The 20,265-nt window shown below is 43.8% G+C and overlaps 1 protein-coding gene across 1 annotated transcript in view; it reads right to left on the reverse strand.

Moving 5' to 3' along the window:
* eif5b (eukaryotic translation initiation factor 5B) overlaps positions 1–17,768 on the reverse strand; it is a 187,632-nt gene extending 169,864 nt beyond the window's left edge. The window contains exon 1 of the mRNA XM_068033891.1: positions 17,646–17,768. Within this exon, the coding sequence (XP_067889992.1) occupies positions 17,646–17,680 (35 nt within the window). The 5' untranslated portion in view covers positions 17,681–17,768. The remainder of the gene's footprint in view (positions 1–17,645) is intronic.
* Between the last annotated feature and the right edge of the window lie 2,497 nt (positions 17,769–20,265).

Consider the following 20,265-nt stretch of genomic DNA (forward strand, 5'->3'; position numbering starts at 1 on the left):
GCTGTTCTCCCTTCGTCAGATACAGGAGAAATGCCGTGAACAACAGATGCCCCTCTACATTGCTTTCATTGATCTCACCAAAGCCTTTGACCTCGTCAGCAGACGTGGTCTCTTCAGACTACTAGAAAAGATCGGATGTCCACCAAAGCTACTAAGTATCATCACCTCATTCCATGACAATATGAAAGGCACAATTCAACATGGTGGCTCCTCATCAGAGCCCTTTCCTATCCTGAGTGGTGTGAAACAGGGCTGTGTTCTCGCACCCACACTTTTTGGGATTTTCTTCTCCCTGCTGCTTTCACATGCGTTCAAATCCTCTGAAGAAGGAATTTTCCTCCACACAAGATCAGGGGGCAGGTTGTTCAACCTTGCCCGTCTAAGAGCGAAGTCCAAAGTACGGAAAGTCCTCATCAAAGAACTCCTCTTTGCTGACGATGCTGCTTTAACATCTCACACTGAAGAATGCCTGCAGAGTCTCATCGACAGGTTTGCGTCTGCCTGCAATGAATTTGGCCTAACCATCAGCCTCAAGAAAACGAACATCATGGGGCAGGATGTCAGAAATGCTCCATCCATCAATATTGGCGACCACGCTCTGGAAGTGGTTCAAGAGTTCACCTACCTAGGCTCAACTATCACCAGTAACCTGTCTCTAGATGCAGAAATCAACAAGCGCATGGGTAAGGCTTCCACTGCTATGTTCAGACTGGCCAAGAGAGTGTGGGAAAATGGCGCACTGACACGGAACACAAAAGTCCGAGTGTATCAGGCCTGTGTCCTCAGTACCTTGCTCTACGGCAGCGAGACCTGGACAACGTATGCCAGCCAAGAGCGACGTCTCAATTCATTCCATCTTCGCTGCCTTCGGAGAATACTTGGCATCAGGTGGCAGGACTATATCTCCAACACAGAAGTCCTTGAAGCGGCCAACATCCCCAGCTTATACACACTACTGAGTCAGCGGCGCTTGAGATGGCTTGGCCATGTGAGCCGCATGGAAGATGGCAGGATCCCCAAAGACACATTGTACAGCGAGCTCGCCACTGGTATCAGACCCACCGGCCGTCCATGTCTCCGTTATAAAGACGTCTGCAAACGCGACATGAAATCGTGTGACATTGATCACAAGTCGTGGGAGTCAGTTGCCAGCATTCGCCAGAGCTGGCGGGCAGCCATAAAGACAGGGCTAAATTGTGGCGAGTCGAAGAGACTTAGTAGTTGGCAGGAAAAAAGACAGAGGCGCAAGGGGAGAGCCAACTGTGCAACAGCCCCAACAAACAAATTTCTCTGCAGCACCTGTGGAAGAGCCTGTCACTCCAGAATTGGCCTTTATAGCCACTCCAGGCGCTGCTTCACAAACCACTGACCACCTCCAGGCGCGTATCCATTGTCTCTCGAGATAAGGAGGCCCAAAAGAAAAAAAAGAAAGAACTTTTCAATGGATACCTTATTCTAAAGGGAAATTTAATTTTTAGTAAAAGTATATGCTTAAGTTGTGCAACCTCAGCATCCAAATTAACACATATTTAAACATCTATTTGGTCTATTGCAAGTGTGCTTTTTCTCAACCTCTGAAAACTGCTGGTTGATTGCTGAAAATAAATGACAGTTTACACCTGCATCCTCTCAGGGATTAACTTCTGCTCACACATCAGGCCCATGCTTCCACCCTTAAATTCCAATTTATTCAGAACTTCACAGCCCACATCCTTGACAATCTCTGGTGTTTTTTTTTACTATGTTAAAGGCACAATATAAATGCAAGCTGGTGTTGTTGGTTTTCTGTTTCTACTGAATGAATTGCATGATGTTAGTTTTCAAATCCCTCCATACTCTTGCTCTGCCTCATCTGAGCAATCTTCTCTAGCTGTATGTCCCCACCTCACGCATCCCAGGCTGCTTTGACACTGGACGGCACTTCCAATACCTATTTCTTCCACTCCATTAGTGCCATGAAGCCATTCTTTTGTCACAACTTCCCTCTGGAATTCATTTCCAAAACCATTTTGTTTTGCCACTTCTCTCAGTTCTTTCAAAAGCCTTCAAAACACCTTTCACTTCAGCTCCCCTTCCCTGTATAATAGATGCTCATTTTTCCTGCTCAAAGCTATTCCTTTAAATATTTAAGTACTCAACATACCTTTTACATGAGGAGCATTGTGAATCATCTCCTCTTTCACTACCCAAGCTGCATTAGAGACATAATGTTGCAACCAAAATGAAATTCGGTAGCTCTCAAGCTTCCAATACCCCAGTATCATTCAATATCAATAAATCGTAACAAAATGCAGGAGAACAGTATGGGTTAATTTGCACATTTTTTACCCGTTTAGAGGAACACATTCCTTCCACTCCATGCTTCTTACACATGGACAACCAAAGGAATTTGGCACAGTAAGGACAAACCCACACTCTGACGTACTCTCCCCCACCAATGCACACCCTCCCCAAAACCTAGAAATGCTGGAACTACTCAGCAGGTCTGGCACCATCTGTGGAGGGAGAAGCAGAGTTAACATTTCTGATGAAAGGTCACTGAACTGAAATGCTAACTCTGCTTCTCTCATAGGAACATAGGAAGATAGAAACAGGAGTAGGCATTTCAGCCCCTCAAGCCTGTCCTGCCATTAAATGAGATCATGGCTGATCCGCGGCCTAACTCCATATACCTGCCGTTGGCCCATATCCCTTAATATCTTTGCTTAACAAAAATCTATCTATCTCAGATTTAAAATTAACAACTGTTCTAGCTTCAACTGCTGTTTGTGGGAGAGTTCCAAACCTCTACCACCCTTTGCATGAAGAAGTGCTTCCTAACATCTCTCCTGAACGGTCTGGCCCTAATTTTTAGACTATGCCCCCTAGTTTTAGAACCTCCAACCAGTGGAAATAGTTTATCTTTATCTAGCCTGTCTTTTCCTGTTAATACCTTGAAGACTTCGATCTGATCACCCCTTAACCTTCTAAATTCTGGCGAAAACAAGCCTAATTTGTGTAATCTCTCCTCGTAACTTAACCCCTGCAGTCCAGGTATCATTCTTGTAAACCTACGTTGCACTCCCTCCAAAGCCAATATATCCTTCCTAAGATGTGGTGCCCAGAACTGCTCACAGTACTCCAAGTGGGGTCTAACCAGAGTTTTGTACAGCTGCAGCATAACCTCTGTGTCTTTATACTCCAGTCCTCTAGATATAAAGGCTAGCATTCCATTAACCTTTTTGATTATTTTCTGCACTTGCTTGTGGCATTTTAAAGATCTATGCACCTGAACCCCCAAGTTTCTTTGGACATCCACTGTACTTAACCTCTTCCCATTTGGAAAGTACCCTGCTCTATCCTTTTTTGGTCCAAAATGGATAACCTCACATTTGCCCACATTGAAATCCATCTGCTACAGTTCTGCCCATTCACCTAGTCTGTCAATATCTCCTTGCAATTTTATGTTACCATCTAGACTATCTACAATGCCGCCTAACTTTGTATCATCAGCAAATTTGGATATATGATTTACTATGCCATCATCCAAGTCGTTAATGAATAATGTGAATAATTGAGGCCCCAACACAGATCCCTGAGGGACACCACTAGTCACATCCTGCCAATCAGAGTACTTACCCATTATCCCCACTCTCTGTCACCTGCCACTCAACCAACTTCCTAACCATCTCAATAATTTGCCCTCAACTCCATAGGCTTCTACCTTAGTTAACAGTCTCTTATGTGGGACTTTATCAAATGCCTTCTGGAAGTCCATATAAATAACATCCATAGACATTTCCCTGTCTACCATCTTAGTCACCTCTTCAAAAAATTCAATGAGATTTGTCAGGCATGATTTTTTTCTAGGCGTTCAGTCACCCTATCCTTGATTATAGACTCCAGCAACTTGCCCACCACAGATGTCAGGCTAACTGGTCTGTAATTTCCTTGGTTCCCCCTTTCACCCTTCTTAAAAAGTGGAGTGACATGCGCAACTTTCCAATCCAGAGGGACCACTCCTGAATCTAGGGAACACTGAAAGACTATAGTCAGGGCATCTACAATGTGCTCCCCAACTTCCTTTAGCACCCTCGGATGGAAACAGTCAGGTCCTGGGGATTTCTCACTCTTTAGTTCCATTAATTTCCTTGTTAGTGATGTTTTACTTACGTTTATTGTTTTAAGTCCCCGTCCCCTATCGGCTACTAATTTTTTCAGCACTTCCAACAAGTTATTCTCCTTTTCAACTGAAAATACTGAGGCAAAGTAATTGTTCAACGTGTCTGCCATTTCCCCATTATCAATGACAATATCTCCATTTTCAGCTTTTAGTGGGCCTACATTGCTCTTGACCACCTGCTTTCCCTTTATGTAACTATAAAATGTCTTCTTATTGATTTTGATGTCCCTTGCAAGTTTCCTTTCATAATCCCTTTTAGTAGCTCTTTGCTGGTCTTTGTATCTATCCCATTCGGCCAGATCTGTGCTGAGTTTTGCATTTTTGTAAGCCCTTTCTTTTAGTTTTATGCTATCCCTAATCTCTTGAGTTGTCCATGGCTGTTTTTTTCTGTGAAGTGGAACTTTTCCCTCTCAGGGATATATCTTCTTCTTTGGCCTCCTTATCTCGAGAGACAATGGGTAAGTGCCTGGAGGTGGTCAGTGGTTTGTGGAGCAGTGCCTGGAGTGGCTATAAAGGCCAATTCTAGAGTGACAGACTCTTCCACAGGTGCTGCAGAAAAGTTTGTTTGTCAGGGCTGTTACACAGTTGGCTCTCCCCTTGCGCTTCTGTCTTTTTTTCAGGGGTATATACTCGCTCTGTATTTGGTTAAATGTTTCTTTAAAATTTTTTTTTCCAAAATATACTTTATTTATAAAAATCTGTAACAATTACATTCCCAAACAGTTTCAAACAGCATCAAGTCAAAAAATACAAACAGTGAGTGCAAAGGTGATCAGTTTCCTTCTATACAATCATGAGTTGCCTCACAACCCTTCCATTTCATTGTCATGCCAATTACATTTTTACATTTACAGCACACAAATTTCCCGATACAATTCGAGGGGTTTCCCATGGATCCAGCCCCTCAGTTCAGCTTGGTGGGGGGACCTTACACTGTGGTCTTTCCCCATTGAGCCTTTGCTGCGGCTGCCCCAAGCTTTAGTGCGTCCCTCAGCACGTAGTCCTGGACCTTGGAATGTGCCAGTCTGCAACATTCGGTGGTGGACAACTCTTTGCGCTGGAAGACCAGCAAGTTTCGGGCAGACCAAAGGGCGTCTTTCACCGAATTGATAGTCTCAATGTTTCTTTAAATATTCTCCATTGTCCTTCAGTTGTTCGACCCATTAACAGATCTTCCCAGTTTACCGTGGACAGTCTCTGTCTCATCCGTTAAAGTCAGCCTTACCCAAGTCTAAAATTGAAAGTGAAAAGCACAAATCAGCTACTAGAATTTTAGACTTGGGTAAGGCTGACTTTAACTTGAATTCTTTCATGTTGTGATCACTATTTGATAAATGTTAACACAGTTAGGCTACTAATTAAATTTGGCTCATTACTCATAACTAAATCTAATATTGCCCGTCCCCTTGTTACATTTAGGACATATGTTGTAGGAAACTATCCCGGACACATTCCAGAAATTCACTACCTTTCTGACAGGTACTAGTCTGCCTCTCCCAATCTATGTGTAAGTTAAAATCCCCCATTAATACTACTCTGCCTTTGTTACATTGTATAAATGCACAAATTAGACAAGTGTGCAACACCTCAGAACTGCTACCAGGGGGTCTATACACAACACCTATTACAGTTTTAGATCCCTTTTCTGTTCCTCAGTTCCACCCATAAGGCCTTCACTGGATGCTTTCCCCTCATTATATCCTCCCTCACCAATGAGGTGATATTATTTCTAATCAGTAAGGCTACTCGACCCCCTCTGCCATTTTCCCTGTTCCTCCTGTAAACTTTATAACCAGGTATATTTAGTTCCCAGTCCCGACCATCCTGCAGCCACGTCTCTGCAATGGCCACCACATCATAATCTTCCACTTGAATTTGCGCTTGCAACTCATCTAGTTTATTCCTTACACTCGGTGCATTTGTGTATAGAACTCTTACTTGGGCTATACCCCCTAATCTGGCCATCAGCACTGGTGCTTTATTCGCCTGTTTATTATTTCTCTCTTCTGGTTTAATCAGTATACTTCTTGCAGTTTTGCCATTACCTACAGTTCCTGAAGTAGGGCTCCTGACTGCTTCTTTACTCTCTGCCCTGTTACTTGTTTTTGAAACTGTATTGACTTGCCCAGAGGCCTCCCCCTCCCCCCCATTTACTAGCTTAAAAGTCCTTGTGGTCCCAGATCAGTTCAGTTGGAGCCCGTCCCAAAGGTACAGTTCCCTCTTTCCACAGATGCTGCCCAGACCTGCTGAGTAGTTCCAGCATTTCTGGTTTTTATTTCAGATTTCCAGCATCTGTAGTATTTTGCTTTTACTCCCCAAAACCTAGCCTGCTTATTCGACTTTCCAATGTAACCATAGACAATTCTGGTTTCCCCCACCTAGAGTAATACCGTTGTTTTAAGTCTGAAAGAATCTGCTTCACAAAAGTTCTGACTGTACTTTGTGCAGGAATTACAAAGCGACAATATTAAGGAGGCATGGGCACACCTCAGAGCTAAGATGTTTCATTTATTACCTCATCTGAAATTAAAACATACAAATCAAGAAGGTTTCAGACCTGATCCCCATTTATGCTGAGATCGTTGATATCAATTAGGGTGTGAGCAGGATCACTACAAATGGCCTCAACATTTCTAGGCAAGAAGCAGAAATATCAGCTGATATTTCCACTCCTCGGTGCTATCCAATGGCCCAGACTGGAAACTGCATGCGTGGTGCTATGATCCTCTTCCCTCCCCATCATTCATAAGCTTTAAAGTCAATGAAGTACTATTTTCTTAGGTACTGTCACTGTTGCACTGTAAGAAACACAGTGGCCAATATGTGTGCAGCAAGGTTCCACAAACAGCAGCCAGATAATCTGTTTAAGTGATGTTGATTGAGGGATACGTATTGGCCAGGACACAGGGGAGAGCTTCCCTGCTCTTTTTGAACAGTGCGATGGAATTTTTTGCATCCCCGTGAGAGGACAGATGAAGCCTCGGTTTAATGTCTTATCCAAAATACACCTCCAACAGTGCAGCACTCCCTCGGTCCTGCACTGAAGGAGCAGCCAAGATTCAAGCTCAAATTTGTGGGACTTGAACCCATGACCTTCTGACTCAGAGAAGTGCCACTACTGAGCTGCAACTGACACCTAGTAGTTCTTTAACGCCACAGTTTACAGATTATATTTGAAAATCTGAGAAGGATACACTAAGAAATATTGATTTCCAAAAAGGCAAGAGCAGCAAGAATCGCTGCCATAATTCTCTTTTTGATACTGAAGCTCATTTCCCCACCACACCAAAAAGCTATTGCTTAAAGCTTTGTTCTTTGATCTAAATCAGTCTTCATACATCTGTCCACAAAAAAATCGTTACCATACTTAACGACAGTAGATGAAAGCATGAAACCAGAGGTTAGAAATCCAACATAAATAAATTGTGATAATCATATACCCATTAAGTGGTGTCAATTGTTGTGGATACAAGACCAAAATAATCAAGCTTTGAGGAAAATTATACAAGCATATCCCATCATGAGCAGCCAAAGTTCCAAATTATCAAGAACCAGAAAAATTACACCCTACCAAAAAGCCACAAGTTTTAAATGAGATATACCAACAAATTCAATAATAGTGTCACTGTAAACAACAACTGGCACAAACAAAGTTGAAACTCAGCACTTTTGATATGCTTCATTTTTTGAAATCTAGATTGTTCTTTCATGCATCCCTTCCTCACTTACTTCAGGTTTCCGGATCTACACACTGGTACGATCAGGTGAGCAGGGGTCGAAGGGCTCCCCTCTTTTCCCTCTCCTTGTTTGACCACAACAGATTTATTTCTTTTTTAAGTGGATATACTTGCCAATTCAGTGAGTGTTTAACTGGTTCTTTTTATGATCACAACACATAAACAATCAGGTTTTCTTGAATTTAACAAAGAGGTTAACTTTACTGTACTTAAACCGATCTAAGTAAAAATAATAAAATGCGCTCCAACTTTCACACACACAAGCACACAAATAGGTTACAGAGTGGAGAAGGATAGATTGGTTGAATTAGAATCCAGATAAATAAAAGGAGTATACAGTCTGTGGAGGTTGGTGACTCAGCTGGCTTCAGTGGTCACGTGACTTTCCTTTGGTGGTACTCTGGCTTCAGGTTTGAAGATGTAGACACTGATTCAGTGGTTCTCTGGGAGACAGCAATGCGGCTGAATTCCTTCAAGGGAGATCTCTGTTCTTTCCGAAAAGTTCTCTACTCTCAGTTACTCAGGCTTAAGTCATTAAGCATCGATCGGTAAATAGACTAACACAATCAAACACAGATCAATTAAACCACTGAACACCAGAGTCTGCAGCAGGGGATATGACTCTGTGCTCACGGTCAGCAGACAGAGCTCGAAGCTTGCAAGGTTGGAGTGGTTCGTCTCCACCAGTTAAACATTCCTGTTTCCAGCCAGTGGATTAAAAAAAAACATTCGACAGCGCACATTTTCATGACATCTCCACATCACGCAAAATGAAATGTGCGACAGCAGCATTTCATTGTACGGTTGTAAATAAAAAAAAGTAAACTCGCATTCATCCTCAAACACTCACTTATCAATCTCACATTGCCATAGCTATGCTCTGGTTAGTTTTCATTTGGCACGAGTTTGTGCTGAGTTAGACTCTGGATAAAGCATCAGCTATCACATTGTTTTTCCCTGCAATGTGGGTAATCTTTAGGTGGTAAGGCTGAAAAAGCAGGCTCTATCAAAAAAGCCTTGCATTCGGATTTTTGAATTTCTCCACCAACGTCAAAGGATTGTGATCGGTATAAGCTATGGTCTCTCTATATCCATTTCAGACATATACTTCAAAGTGCTTGGCAGCCAGCAAAAGTCCCAGAGTTTCCTTCGCCACATTACAGTATCTGCTTAATTTCTTGGAGAAATACCCAACTATCTCTCAACGCCTAGTTCGTCATCTTTTGGAGCAGGATGGCACCTACCCCTAGGTCACTAGCATCAACTGCCACTTTAAATGGTTTCTTAAAATTTGGAGTTGCTAGCACTGGCGGATTGGTTACCATGGCTTTCAGCCCCTTGAAAGCTGTTTGGCACCTCCCTGACCACACTACCTTCGCTCTTTTCTGTAACAAGTCTGTCAGTGGGGCGGCTATAGTGCTAAAGTTTGGGACGAACTTGCGGTAAAACCCACGCATCCCCAAAGATCACATTATTTCCCATTTGGTCGTGGGGATGGGAAAATCCATCAACGCCGGTACCCTCGCTGCTCTGGGCAGCATCTGCCCTTGACCCACAAAATGCCCTAGGTAGGTTACCTGAGCTTTACTGAACTCGTTCTTTGCAAGATTTACCACTAGGTCAGCCAACTGTAACTTTCAGAAGAGGGCTTCTAACTAGTCTAGATGGTCCCCCCCAGGTGTCACTGCATATTAACCGATCATCCAGGTACACTACACAATTGGGCAGGCCAGCCACTACCTGGTTCATCAGCCTTTGCAAGGTGGCTGGGACATTTCTTAATCCAAATGGCATCAGCCGGCACTAGAATAAGCCAGCTGGGGTAACAAAAGCTGAGATCTCTTTAGCTCGGGTGGTGAAGGGTACCTGCCATTTTCCTTTGAGCAAGTCTATTTTATTTATTTTTTTTTTTATTTAGAGATACAGCACTGAAACAGGCCCTTCGGCCCACCGAGTCTGTGCCGACCAACAACCACCCATTTATACTAACCCTACAGTAATCCCATATTCCCTATCACCTCCCTACACTAGGGGCAATTTACAACTGCCAATTTACCTATCACCTGCACGTCTTTTGGCTGTGGGAGGAAACCCATGCAGACACAGGGAGAACTTGCAAACTCCGCACAGGTAGTACCCAGAATCGAACCCGGGTCCCTGGAGCTGTGAGGCTGCGGTGCTAACCACTGCGCCGCCCATTTGTTACGTAGATGGCATTTCCTAATCTATCGATACAGTCTTCCAGGCGGGAAATTGGGTAGGAGTCAGCTCTGGTCACTGCATTAACCTTCCCGTAATCAACGCAGAGCTTTGTTGAGCCATTGGGCTTGGGCACGAGCACAACTGGGGAATTCCAGCTGCTCTGACTGGGCTCAATCAGCATGTACTGAATTTCCTCCCGAACATGGGTCAGTTTCCCAGGACCCAAGAGATAGGGATTTTGTTTTATGGGAGGGGTCTCTCCCACATCCACTTCATGTAGGGCTAGAGCTGTGCACCCTGATTTGTCCCTGCAGATCTTTTTAAAAGCTGTGAGCATCCTTGTTAGGTCACCTCTCTGTTCTGCGTTTAAATGGGAGAGTACGGTGTCTAATCTCCCTAACATTTTGGTGTTAACTAACCAGATAGTAGGAGGTTCGACTTGGGAATCCTCTAGGCCTCTCTCTAACTCATCCTCACTGTCCCTTTCACCCTCCTCTTTCCTGGCTGCCTGACAGACACGTGTTTGTTTGTCCCCTACCCGGCTGTGATAACGTTTTAACATATTGATGTGGCACAGCCTTTGCTTTTTCCTACGATCTGGGGTGTCAATTATATAATTCACCTGGCTAATTCTCTTTATTACTCTGTACAGGCCACTGACCTGGGCTTTCAGTGGTTCACCCTGTATTGGTAGTAGCACTGACAAATGGTCTCTGGGCCAAAATGTTCTGACCTTGGCATGTTTATCTGCCTGCCTTTTCATAGCTGTCTGGGAGGTTTTAAGGTGTCCCTGAGCCACCACACAGGTTCTCGTGAGCCACTCACGGAACCTGGAGATGTAGTTTAACATGGAAGGTTCATCCCTGTGTCCTAAACATCTCTCCTTGATTAGCTTAAGAGGACCTTTCACCTCATGTCCATAAACTAATTCAAAGGAACTAAAGCCAGTGGACACATTGGGCGAGTCCCTGGTAGCAAACAGAAGAAATCCCAGCCCTTTGTCACAGTCATGGGGTTACTCATAGCGGTATGCCCTGATCATTGTCTTTAGGGTCTGGTGATCCTATTCTAAAGCCCGTTCTGACTGTAGGTGGTAGGCTAAGGACTTTAGCTGGGTTATGCCCAGATTACCCATGACCTTTTGAAATATACTGGACATAAAATTCATGCCCTGATCTGACTGGATCTCGGCAGGCAGCCCATAATTGGGTAAAGAATTGGGTTAGCTCCTCCACTAACCACTACTTTGGCAGAGATAGTTCTTGGGGGGGGGGGGGGGGGGGGGGGGGGTAGGCTCTGGAAATCGGGTAGCCACATCCATAATGGTGAGAAGATACTGGTAGCCCCCTTTGGTTTTCGGCAGGGGCCCCGACACAATCCACCAGCACTCTGCTGAATGGTTTCCCAAAAGCTGGTACGGGAATTAGGGGTGCAGGTTTTATTCCAGGGGCTTCCCACAACCTGGCAAGTTGGCAAGTTTTACAGAACTCCACTACATCCTTGTGGAGTTGTGGCCAGTAAAAAATACTGTCTTATGCAGGCTTGGGTTTTTCGGATACCAACATATCCAGCTATTGGAACTGCGTGGACTATTCTCAATATTTCCCTACGGTATCTCAGCAGTACCACTATCTGGTCGTCTGCAGGTCTGTGAGGAGGTCTCCACTTCCTCATCAGCACCTCATTCATGAAATAGTAGCATTCTGGAACACCCTCTGCTTCAGCTTCAGTTTGGGTAGTCTGTGCTAACTTTTTTAACACTGGGTCAGCTTGCTGAGCCTCAACCAAGGAGGACCTTCTTAACATAAATAAAAGCAAAATACTGCGGATGCTGGAAATCTGAAATAAAAACAAGAAATGCTGGAACCACTCAGCAGGTCTGGCAGCATCTGTGGAAAGAGAAGCAGAGATAACGTTTTGGGTCAGTGACCCTTCTTCGGAACTTCTTCGGAGTTCCGAAGAAGGGTCACTGACCCGAAACGTTAAGACCTTCTTAACACTTCCTTTGGTTCCTTTAAATTCCCAAAGGTTTCAGATAGCCAGACAGCAGGGACATCTGTCTGCGGTGCAGGTTCAGCCTCCTCTGCGGAACAAGTATGGCCATGGACCGGGTCACCAAACAATCAGGGAAAATGCCAGGGACCTTCTCCTGTAACACCTCTGTCTCTCCAACTTTGTTCAATCTAAGACAACTAGGAAGCTACCACCGTCGCACTCCCTATGCCAACCAGGTCGACTCGTCCACTGGTAAACAAGGGACAATCCCCACGGGGTTAATGGTCTTGAAATAAGGTTGCACTCCAGGTGCACCTGATTATAAAAGGTATGGGCATATATCTTCCCTCGATACCATTTCTAATACTTTGGCATTCAATGCACTCTCTGGGGAAAAAGGTCATGACTTTCCCCAGCAGAAGGGATTGGGTGGCCCCTGTATCCCCAAGTATGACTATGGGCTTAGTTGCCTCACGAGGGATACGGGGACACTTTTCCTTTGGACACAAAATCCTGGTAACTCTCGGATTTTGATTAGTTCTCCCGCACTCACAGCAGTACATTCACAGGGACTTACTGCCGCAGTTAGAGCCAGCTGTGCTTTCCGTCAGGGCCCCTTTTTCTGCATTGGTCTGGTGTACCCTGACTAATCATATGTGTTTTCCCTGTAACTTCTCGACGTCAGCTTGAAGGTGACTTATCTTGTTGCAATGGAAACATAGAGGCTTTTGGCATCACTCCTGTTCTCAGCACATTTCTTTATGTTCTAAAGAGGGCCCCCTTGTGTTTCCAGCTTTCCCTTCTCACCCATGGCTGTTCATCCTCCTATCACCCTCCCACCTTCTATCTCGTTCAGGTTTTTGGAGGTGACGAGGGAAAGGTTTCCCTTGGGGCAAGGGCTTATGTACAAGCTCAACCATCAGCCAGGGTTGCTGCCTGCTGGCGCTTGGAATCTTTTGTTCCTTCACATGGACTTTTATGGAAAGGGGAAAGTGAGTTTTAGAACTGCTTGAGGAGGATCATCTCGCTGAGGTTTTCATAGGTGGGCTCTATCTTAAGTGCCTGTATCCATCACTTGAAAGTGAATTGCATAACTCTTTCAATCTCGAGGTAAGTTTGTTCAGGTAGTTTTTGGAGAGTTCAGAATTTTTGGTGTTATGCCTCCTGTACCAGCTCATTTGTGCTCAGGATAGCAATTTTGGTAATCTCATTGTTTGATGAGCTCTCGTCAGACAATAGGGAATAAACCTCATGAGCGTTTCTTGTTAATTTGCTTTGCAGTAGCAGGGTCCAGCCCTCCGCTGGCCACTTCAACTGTTTTGCAAGCTTTTCAAATGAGATGAAAAATGCTTCCACATCCCCCTCTTCGAATTTTGGTATCAATTAGGAGAACTTTAAGAGCTCAGCACTCGATCCTGAGCTAGGGGTAGTTCCTTCACTAGCAGTGCCGTCACTGGGTCTTCCCCTATTCAATTTGAGCTGCCTTAACTCTCTTTCCTGCTTCCCATCCTGGAAAGCTCTTTCTTCTCCCTTTCCTGGAATTTTCTCTCTTTCTTTCCTCCTTCCGTTCCTGGAATTCTCTTTCCCTTTCCTTTTCTGTTTCTTGGAATTCTAGCTCGAGTCTCAATTTCAAAATGGTTGGCCATAAGTTTTAGGATTTTGGGTTTCCTAGCTTTTGGATGGATACTTATCTCAAATTGCCTGGCAATACTCCTTAACTCTTCAACGGATAGGGCTTTTAAACTATCCCAAGTTACTTAACTCTGTTCTAGGAAGGTACTGGCTTCAAATGGGGACATTTTTGTCCTCAAGCCCTGAAATACAAGAAAACCTGCATTGAAGTTTTTAAAATTAATGCTGGGGAACAATTTGGTTTCCTGCTTCTAATTTCTCATTTGTCTTTGGGGTTGATTGCAGTCATAGAACCCCCAAATTTCTGTTACGATCAGGTGAGGAGGAGTTAAAGGGCTCCCCTCTTTTCCCTCCCCTTGACTGACCACAACAGATTTTTTTTTTTAAGTGGATATACTTGTCAATTTAGTGAGAGTTTGACTGTTTATGTGCCGTGATCATAGAAACAGCCAATCGGACAGGATTCCTCGAATTTCTCAAAAAGGTTAACCTTACTGCACTTAAACCGACCTAAATAAAAACAATAAAATTGACTCAGCTGGCTTCAGGCTGAATTCGGTGGTCACGCAACGTCCCTTTGGTGGTCCTGAGGCTTCCGGTTTGAAGATGTGGACGCTGATTTGTTGGGTTCTTCAGGAGACAGAGGGAATCCCTGATTGCTACTATTTAAAGAATGAGGTACTGATGAGGAAATGGAGTTCTCCTCACAGACCTGAGAGCAAGAAAATGGAGTTCTCCTCACAGATCGGAGAGCAAGGAGTGGACAGTAGTTCACCAGTTAGTGGTGCCACAGAGGAACCGGAGAGAAATATTAAGAAGGGCCCATGAAACTACAGTGGCTGTACATGCCGGTATACGAAATACCAAAGCCCACATAAGACCACAGTTTGACTGGTCAAAACTCCACAAAGATGTGGTGGAGTCCTGCAGGAGTTGCCACATGTGCCAGGTTGAGGGGAAACCCCAACCTACAGGAAACCTATACCAGTATTAGGAGGACACTCCAGCAGAGGGCTGGTGAACTGTAAGGGACCCTTGCCGAGAACAAAAAGGGTCAGGCAGGCACAAGGCTTGCAAAAGTTTAGACAAGGAAGGGGAAAATGTGACCAGGAGGGCAGGTTAAAGGAAGTCTGGGAGGAATTCCGGATAATAACCCCTACTGTCCGGTCAGCCAACCCCAGAAAAATTTGAAAAGTTAGACCCCACATCCTCCTACGTAGATGCAGACACTAGCTGCACCCCACCAGAGTTACGAACAGCATTTTCAGGAACCTGCAGAGACAAAGAAAGACCTCGGCGGGGCACAGAAACTGTGAGGGTGATGCCTCACCTTGTCGAAGTCACAGGGCAGTGCAGTAGAGTCTACACAAATACCTGCAAGCAGGAGTGTCCTCTGGGACAAAGGGGAGATTAGCAAACAATCCTCCCCCACAGTCAGAACCATAGAGAAACCACCTATCCCCCTTTTCAGACCTCAACAGGAACAAAGACCCTAGGCATGGAAATGGGCAAATAGAAGAGAAATTTCAAAAAAAAAAAGAACATGTTTATTGGGATGCCAAAAAGGGGGCAATTAAAGCAGCACTGGCACCAAGAGAAGACAAGCTGTAATATGTTTTACGATTTGTGAATTAATGGGAATAAATGAGAGAAATGCATGGCTTTTTCTGTATATTACATTTTTCTCTCGATCCCTTTAATGAAATGCTCCTTTTAGTTTAGTTTAGTTTAGAGATACAGCACTGAAACAGGCCCTTCGGCCCACCGAGTCTGTGCCGACCATCAACCACCCATTTATACTAATCCTACACTAATCCCATATTCCTATCACATCCCCACCTGTCCCTATATATTTCCCTACCACCTACCTATACTAGGGGCAATTTATAATGGCCAATTAACCTATCAACCTGCAAGTCTTTTGGCTAGTGGGAGGAAACCGGAGCACCCGGAGGAAACCCACGCAGACACAGGGAGAACTTGCAAACTCCGCACAGGCAGTACCCAGAATCGAACCCGGGTCCCTGGAGCTGTGAGGCTGCAGTGCTAACCACTGCGCCACTGTGCCGCCCAAATCGCATTTCATTCCGCTGGGTGTGGAGGTGTCATGCTAGGCCCCCACCTGCCAAGAATGAGGCACATTAATTCTGTCATGAACATTGAATTTAAACTGCTACTGGAGTAAGAAAGGACTTGTTAAACAGATCAGCCATGGCTGGAAAAGACATTTGCATATTAACAGACAGCGTTTGGAAGGACAAAGCAGCCATTCTCTTGCACATTCAACCTATAATGGACTTTTGATCACCAGACGTTGAAGGTGGGGGAGCTCGCATTCCAGGTTGACTGCTAAGATGGCCGAATACACAAACGAACATGGTCAAACCAGCTAGTCACATGACTAACCTGCTGGACAACCTGAGTTTTTTGAATTTGTACAAACAGTTTGAACCGCGTCTGGTTTTTTTCGGACTGAGAAGATCTATCTCCTGTCTGCTCCCAACTCTTTCTCACAAGCCTCTGAATCCACTGAGACACATGAACCCCAAGGGAGAAAAGCCTCCTACAGCGCACAAGGTTTAAGAAGAAAACTGGGCCCCAACAAAACATACGTACAATCAAGGATTCTACAGTAAGCTCGAAATAAAGCCTGGCTACCTGACCCGAACCTGACCACGTGTCGGGTTCGGGTCGGGTCTGTATTCTATATCCAGCATTCGGGCTTGGGTCACGTCGGGCTGGACTGTACTGTTTTGTTTCGTGTTGTTTTCGTTTTAATCTACAATTTTTATCTCTTTCAATAATATGTTTGTTATTTTCGGGTCGGATCGGGCATTTAAAAAAATTAAAGGACTCGGGCCCGGTTCGGGTTGGTTGTTGTCGGGTCGGGCCTGGGTCGGGTTTTAATTTTATACCCGAGCCAGGCTTTAGCTCGAAGAACCATAACAACAACTCTTCAGATATTGCCTCAAGTTTTCCACTTTATTTTTTTTCTGCTGTTTTCTGTCTCTATTTGCATGTGTGTATCGCGTAGGCATGCTAGAATGCGGCACGTCGTGTATCTGTAGTCGTTAACCAAATTAGAGTTTAAGTTTAAAATTAAACCCTGTTACATTAAGACCAGGTGAAGGCTGAGAGGGACCTCTAAACACCTTTCTCACCTGGTCGTAACAACTCACAAAAGGCCCTGGCTCCAAAGACAAAAGATGGCAATAGAGAAGATCAAGGCAATTTAAGCAACCATCTTCTGACAAAGACCTGTATGTATTGCTATGATGAAGGCAATATTATTAATCTTGACCATCATATGATTAGTGAGTAATTGTAAGATCAGAACCTATAAGTTACTGTTGGTAAAATTACCAGATGAACACTTTATGTGCTTACAGGGCATGTTTTTGTCAGCTATTTTAACAGAAGTGTTAAACAACTTAAAATTAGTTGTGATTCAGACATATAAAAGTCTGCACCAAAATGCATCAAAAAAAAATGTCAAAAGTAACATTTTTTGCAGTATGGCCCTTGATTCCTTTGGGGGGGTGGTGGGGGGCGAAGTCACTAGATTCACTTCTAAAATTATAGATGAAGTCTGTGGAAGCAAAATTCTAAACCTATGAAGAATCATCAGGTTCATAAGAAAAGTAAATGACTGTCAGAGAGGGAGGGATGAGGAGAGGGCCTCGAATTCTCCCATCCCACAGAACGAATTAACGTTAACCCCAATCATAAGCACGCCAGCCTGCCGCTATTGCGTCACGTTTATGATAGGAACCTGGGTTTCTCTGCACTCGATCAGAAGCAGCAGGTCCAGGCAGCGGCCTAAACAGGCAACAGCTTCAGCAACATACTTCCCCCCTCTGTGACAGCCTATCTTTTCAACTGCGAATAAATGGAACAGTTGGCAGATCAACACTCACTTGTCCTCACTCTTGTTTTTCTGTTTCTTTCCCATCCTTTTTCGCACTGTTTCCTCACTCTTGTCACTTTTTAAAATCTCTTTCAGACATATGGTAGTTGCGTTGGTCTGCGCCTGCGCAATGACGTGTAGACGCACCGTAAGAGCTGACCTCTGATTGGTTGCAGCGGCAACGTCCACCTGTCGGTTCAGCACGTCAATCATTTCGGCGGAAGCAGCAAGTGATGCATAACAGCTGGACTCAGGTTGGAGAGGGAGATGTACAGAAAGATCGAATGTTGTTCCAATCCTAACTTTATGTTAATTATTTTATGAAAGGGAATATAGACAGTTTTCTTCCCTCAGCGTAGAACAAATAAATGCCCAAAGTGTGAAGGGAAAAGCCATTTTACACTTTTTAAAACTTTGCCTTCTACCTCAGCGTCAAATCTCTATCTCGAAACTTGAATCTGATCCTCCTTTTCCATTCAAAGGAGACAACAGGGAAACTCCATAAGTCAAGGAATATCAGCATAATGTTCTCATTCGTTAATTATACTGTAGTTTACTTATTCTAACCAATAGTCGAAGTTGTTGAAATGTATTAACGCTTTCCTCTATTTATTCTTTAACTTTGTGTTAGTAATATTTAGTGCTAGAAACAGTTTGGGGAATTATATTATAAATATTTGTTCGCAGGATATTAACTGATTCAGACAAGGCACCATTTATTGTCTATCCCTAGTTATCATAGAATGGTTACAGAACAGTAGGAGGTCATTCGCCTGTTGTATCTGTGCTGTCTCTCTGAAGGAGCATTTCACCTCATTTCACTCTCTTGCCTTCTACTCATAACCCTACACATTCTTCCTATTCAGATAATAACTTAATTTCCTCTTGAATGCCTCGATTGAACCTGCCTCCACCACACTTCTGCCCATTCCACCAACCTGTCTATCATTTTGAAATTCTACACCATCCTCCTTACAGTTCACAATACTTCCAAGTTTTGTATGGCCCACAAATTTTGGAATTGTGCCCTGAACAGCAAGGTCTAGCTTATTAATATATTATCAGGAAGAGCAGGGGTCCTAACACTGACCTCTGGAAAACTCCACTATGAACCTTCCTCCAGACTGAAAAATGACTACTCTCTGTTTCGTGTCACTCAGCCAGTTTTGTATCCATATTGCTCCTGTCCCTTTTATTCCATGGGCTCCAATTTTGCTGACAAGCCTGTAATGTGGCACTTCATCAAATGCCTTTTAGAAGTCCATATACACATTAACAGCATTACCTTCATCAACCCTCTCTGTTACCTCATCAAAAAACTCAAGCAAGTTAGTTAAACACAATTTGCCCTTAACAAATCAGTGCAGGCTTTTGTTAGTTAACCCACATTTGTCCAAGTGACTATTAACTTTGTCCCGGATTATCGTTTCTTAAAGCTTCCTCAGCACTGAGGTTAAACCGACTGGCCTGTAGTTGCGCACGCGCACACACACACACGACATAGAGAGGGAACAAGGAAGGTGACTTTTAATGAGCGGGAGATGACGATAAAGCTGTTGAATTATCCTGGAAATCAAGTTCTCGTGGGTGTAGACCTGAAACGATTGTAGATTTCGCTCCTGAATGAAAGTTCAGTTGAAGATGGTGGGGCACTTCTGATTTCTGCTGTCTAATATAGATGTAGGATTTTACAGCAGGGCATGTGCCTTCTGGCTTGCTGGAACACAAGCTGCTCGATTTTGTTTCTCTCTCTCTCTCTCTCTCTCTCTCTCTGGCTTTAGGCTGGCTTTTTTTTAAAGTAAAACTGTGTCCTTGTCACCTCCTGGTAGGAGACATTCTCATCTCTTCCCCAGATCACACAATGGTCCAGGACATGGCCACTTCACACCTTCTTTGTTTCAGAAGAAGACATTCAATTCTGGAATGTTTTGGGATGGGGTGCAATTGATTCTCTTAGCTTTGAAGATTTGTCCTTTGCCTTTGGCAGACTGTTAGAGTACACAAAGGCCAGTTCCTTTTCCTTCAGCCATTTTGGACCATTGTTCACTTTTTAAAATAAAGGTTCATTTTTTAAAAGACAAAGTAAATTTTTCTTAACTCTTCGGAGTTAGTCCATAGTTTGAATCATCGCACTTCCGGTTTGTGTGACATTAGTGAACATTTCCATTTACATTCTACTGATCAGACAAGATCTTTGACCCGTCTGTCCTGCCAGTTTGTATTATGGCTCCTCTGCAGAGATTTCTCATCCTTAGTTATACTACAAAAACAAAATAGTACAGATGCTGGGAATCTGAATATGCTCAGTTGGTCAGATACCATCCATGGAGAGAGAAACAGAATTTGATGGCCTTTCATCAGAACTAGAAGAAGTTAGAGATGATTGTACTTTATTTCGCTCCTACAATTTGTAGAGGATGTTTAATGCAGAAACAAGATTGTTTAGTTTAATCTTTAAATGATTTGCATTCTCCACACTATAATTCCATCCATCTATCTCTTCATGCTCTGCAGAGGTATCAATTTTGAGATTGGTAATTGGACACTTTCAGTTTAGCTTTGGATCAAAATGACCATGCACTTTGGGATGGAGGTTCTCAAAGCAGATTTTACTTTGTGTGTGGTGGATG

This window comes from Heterodontus francisci, chromosome 6 (assembly GCF_036365525.1).
Source record: "Heterodontus francisci isolate sHetFra1 chromosome 6, sHetFra1.hap1, whole genome shotgun sequence".
NCBI classification, from domain to species: Eukaryota; Metazoa; Chordata; class Chondrichthyes; order Heterodontiformes; family Heterodontidae; genus Heterodontus; species Heterodontus francisci.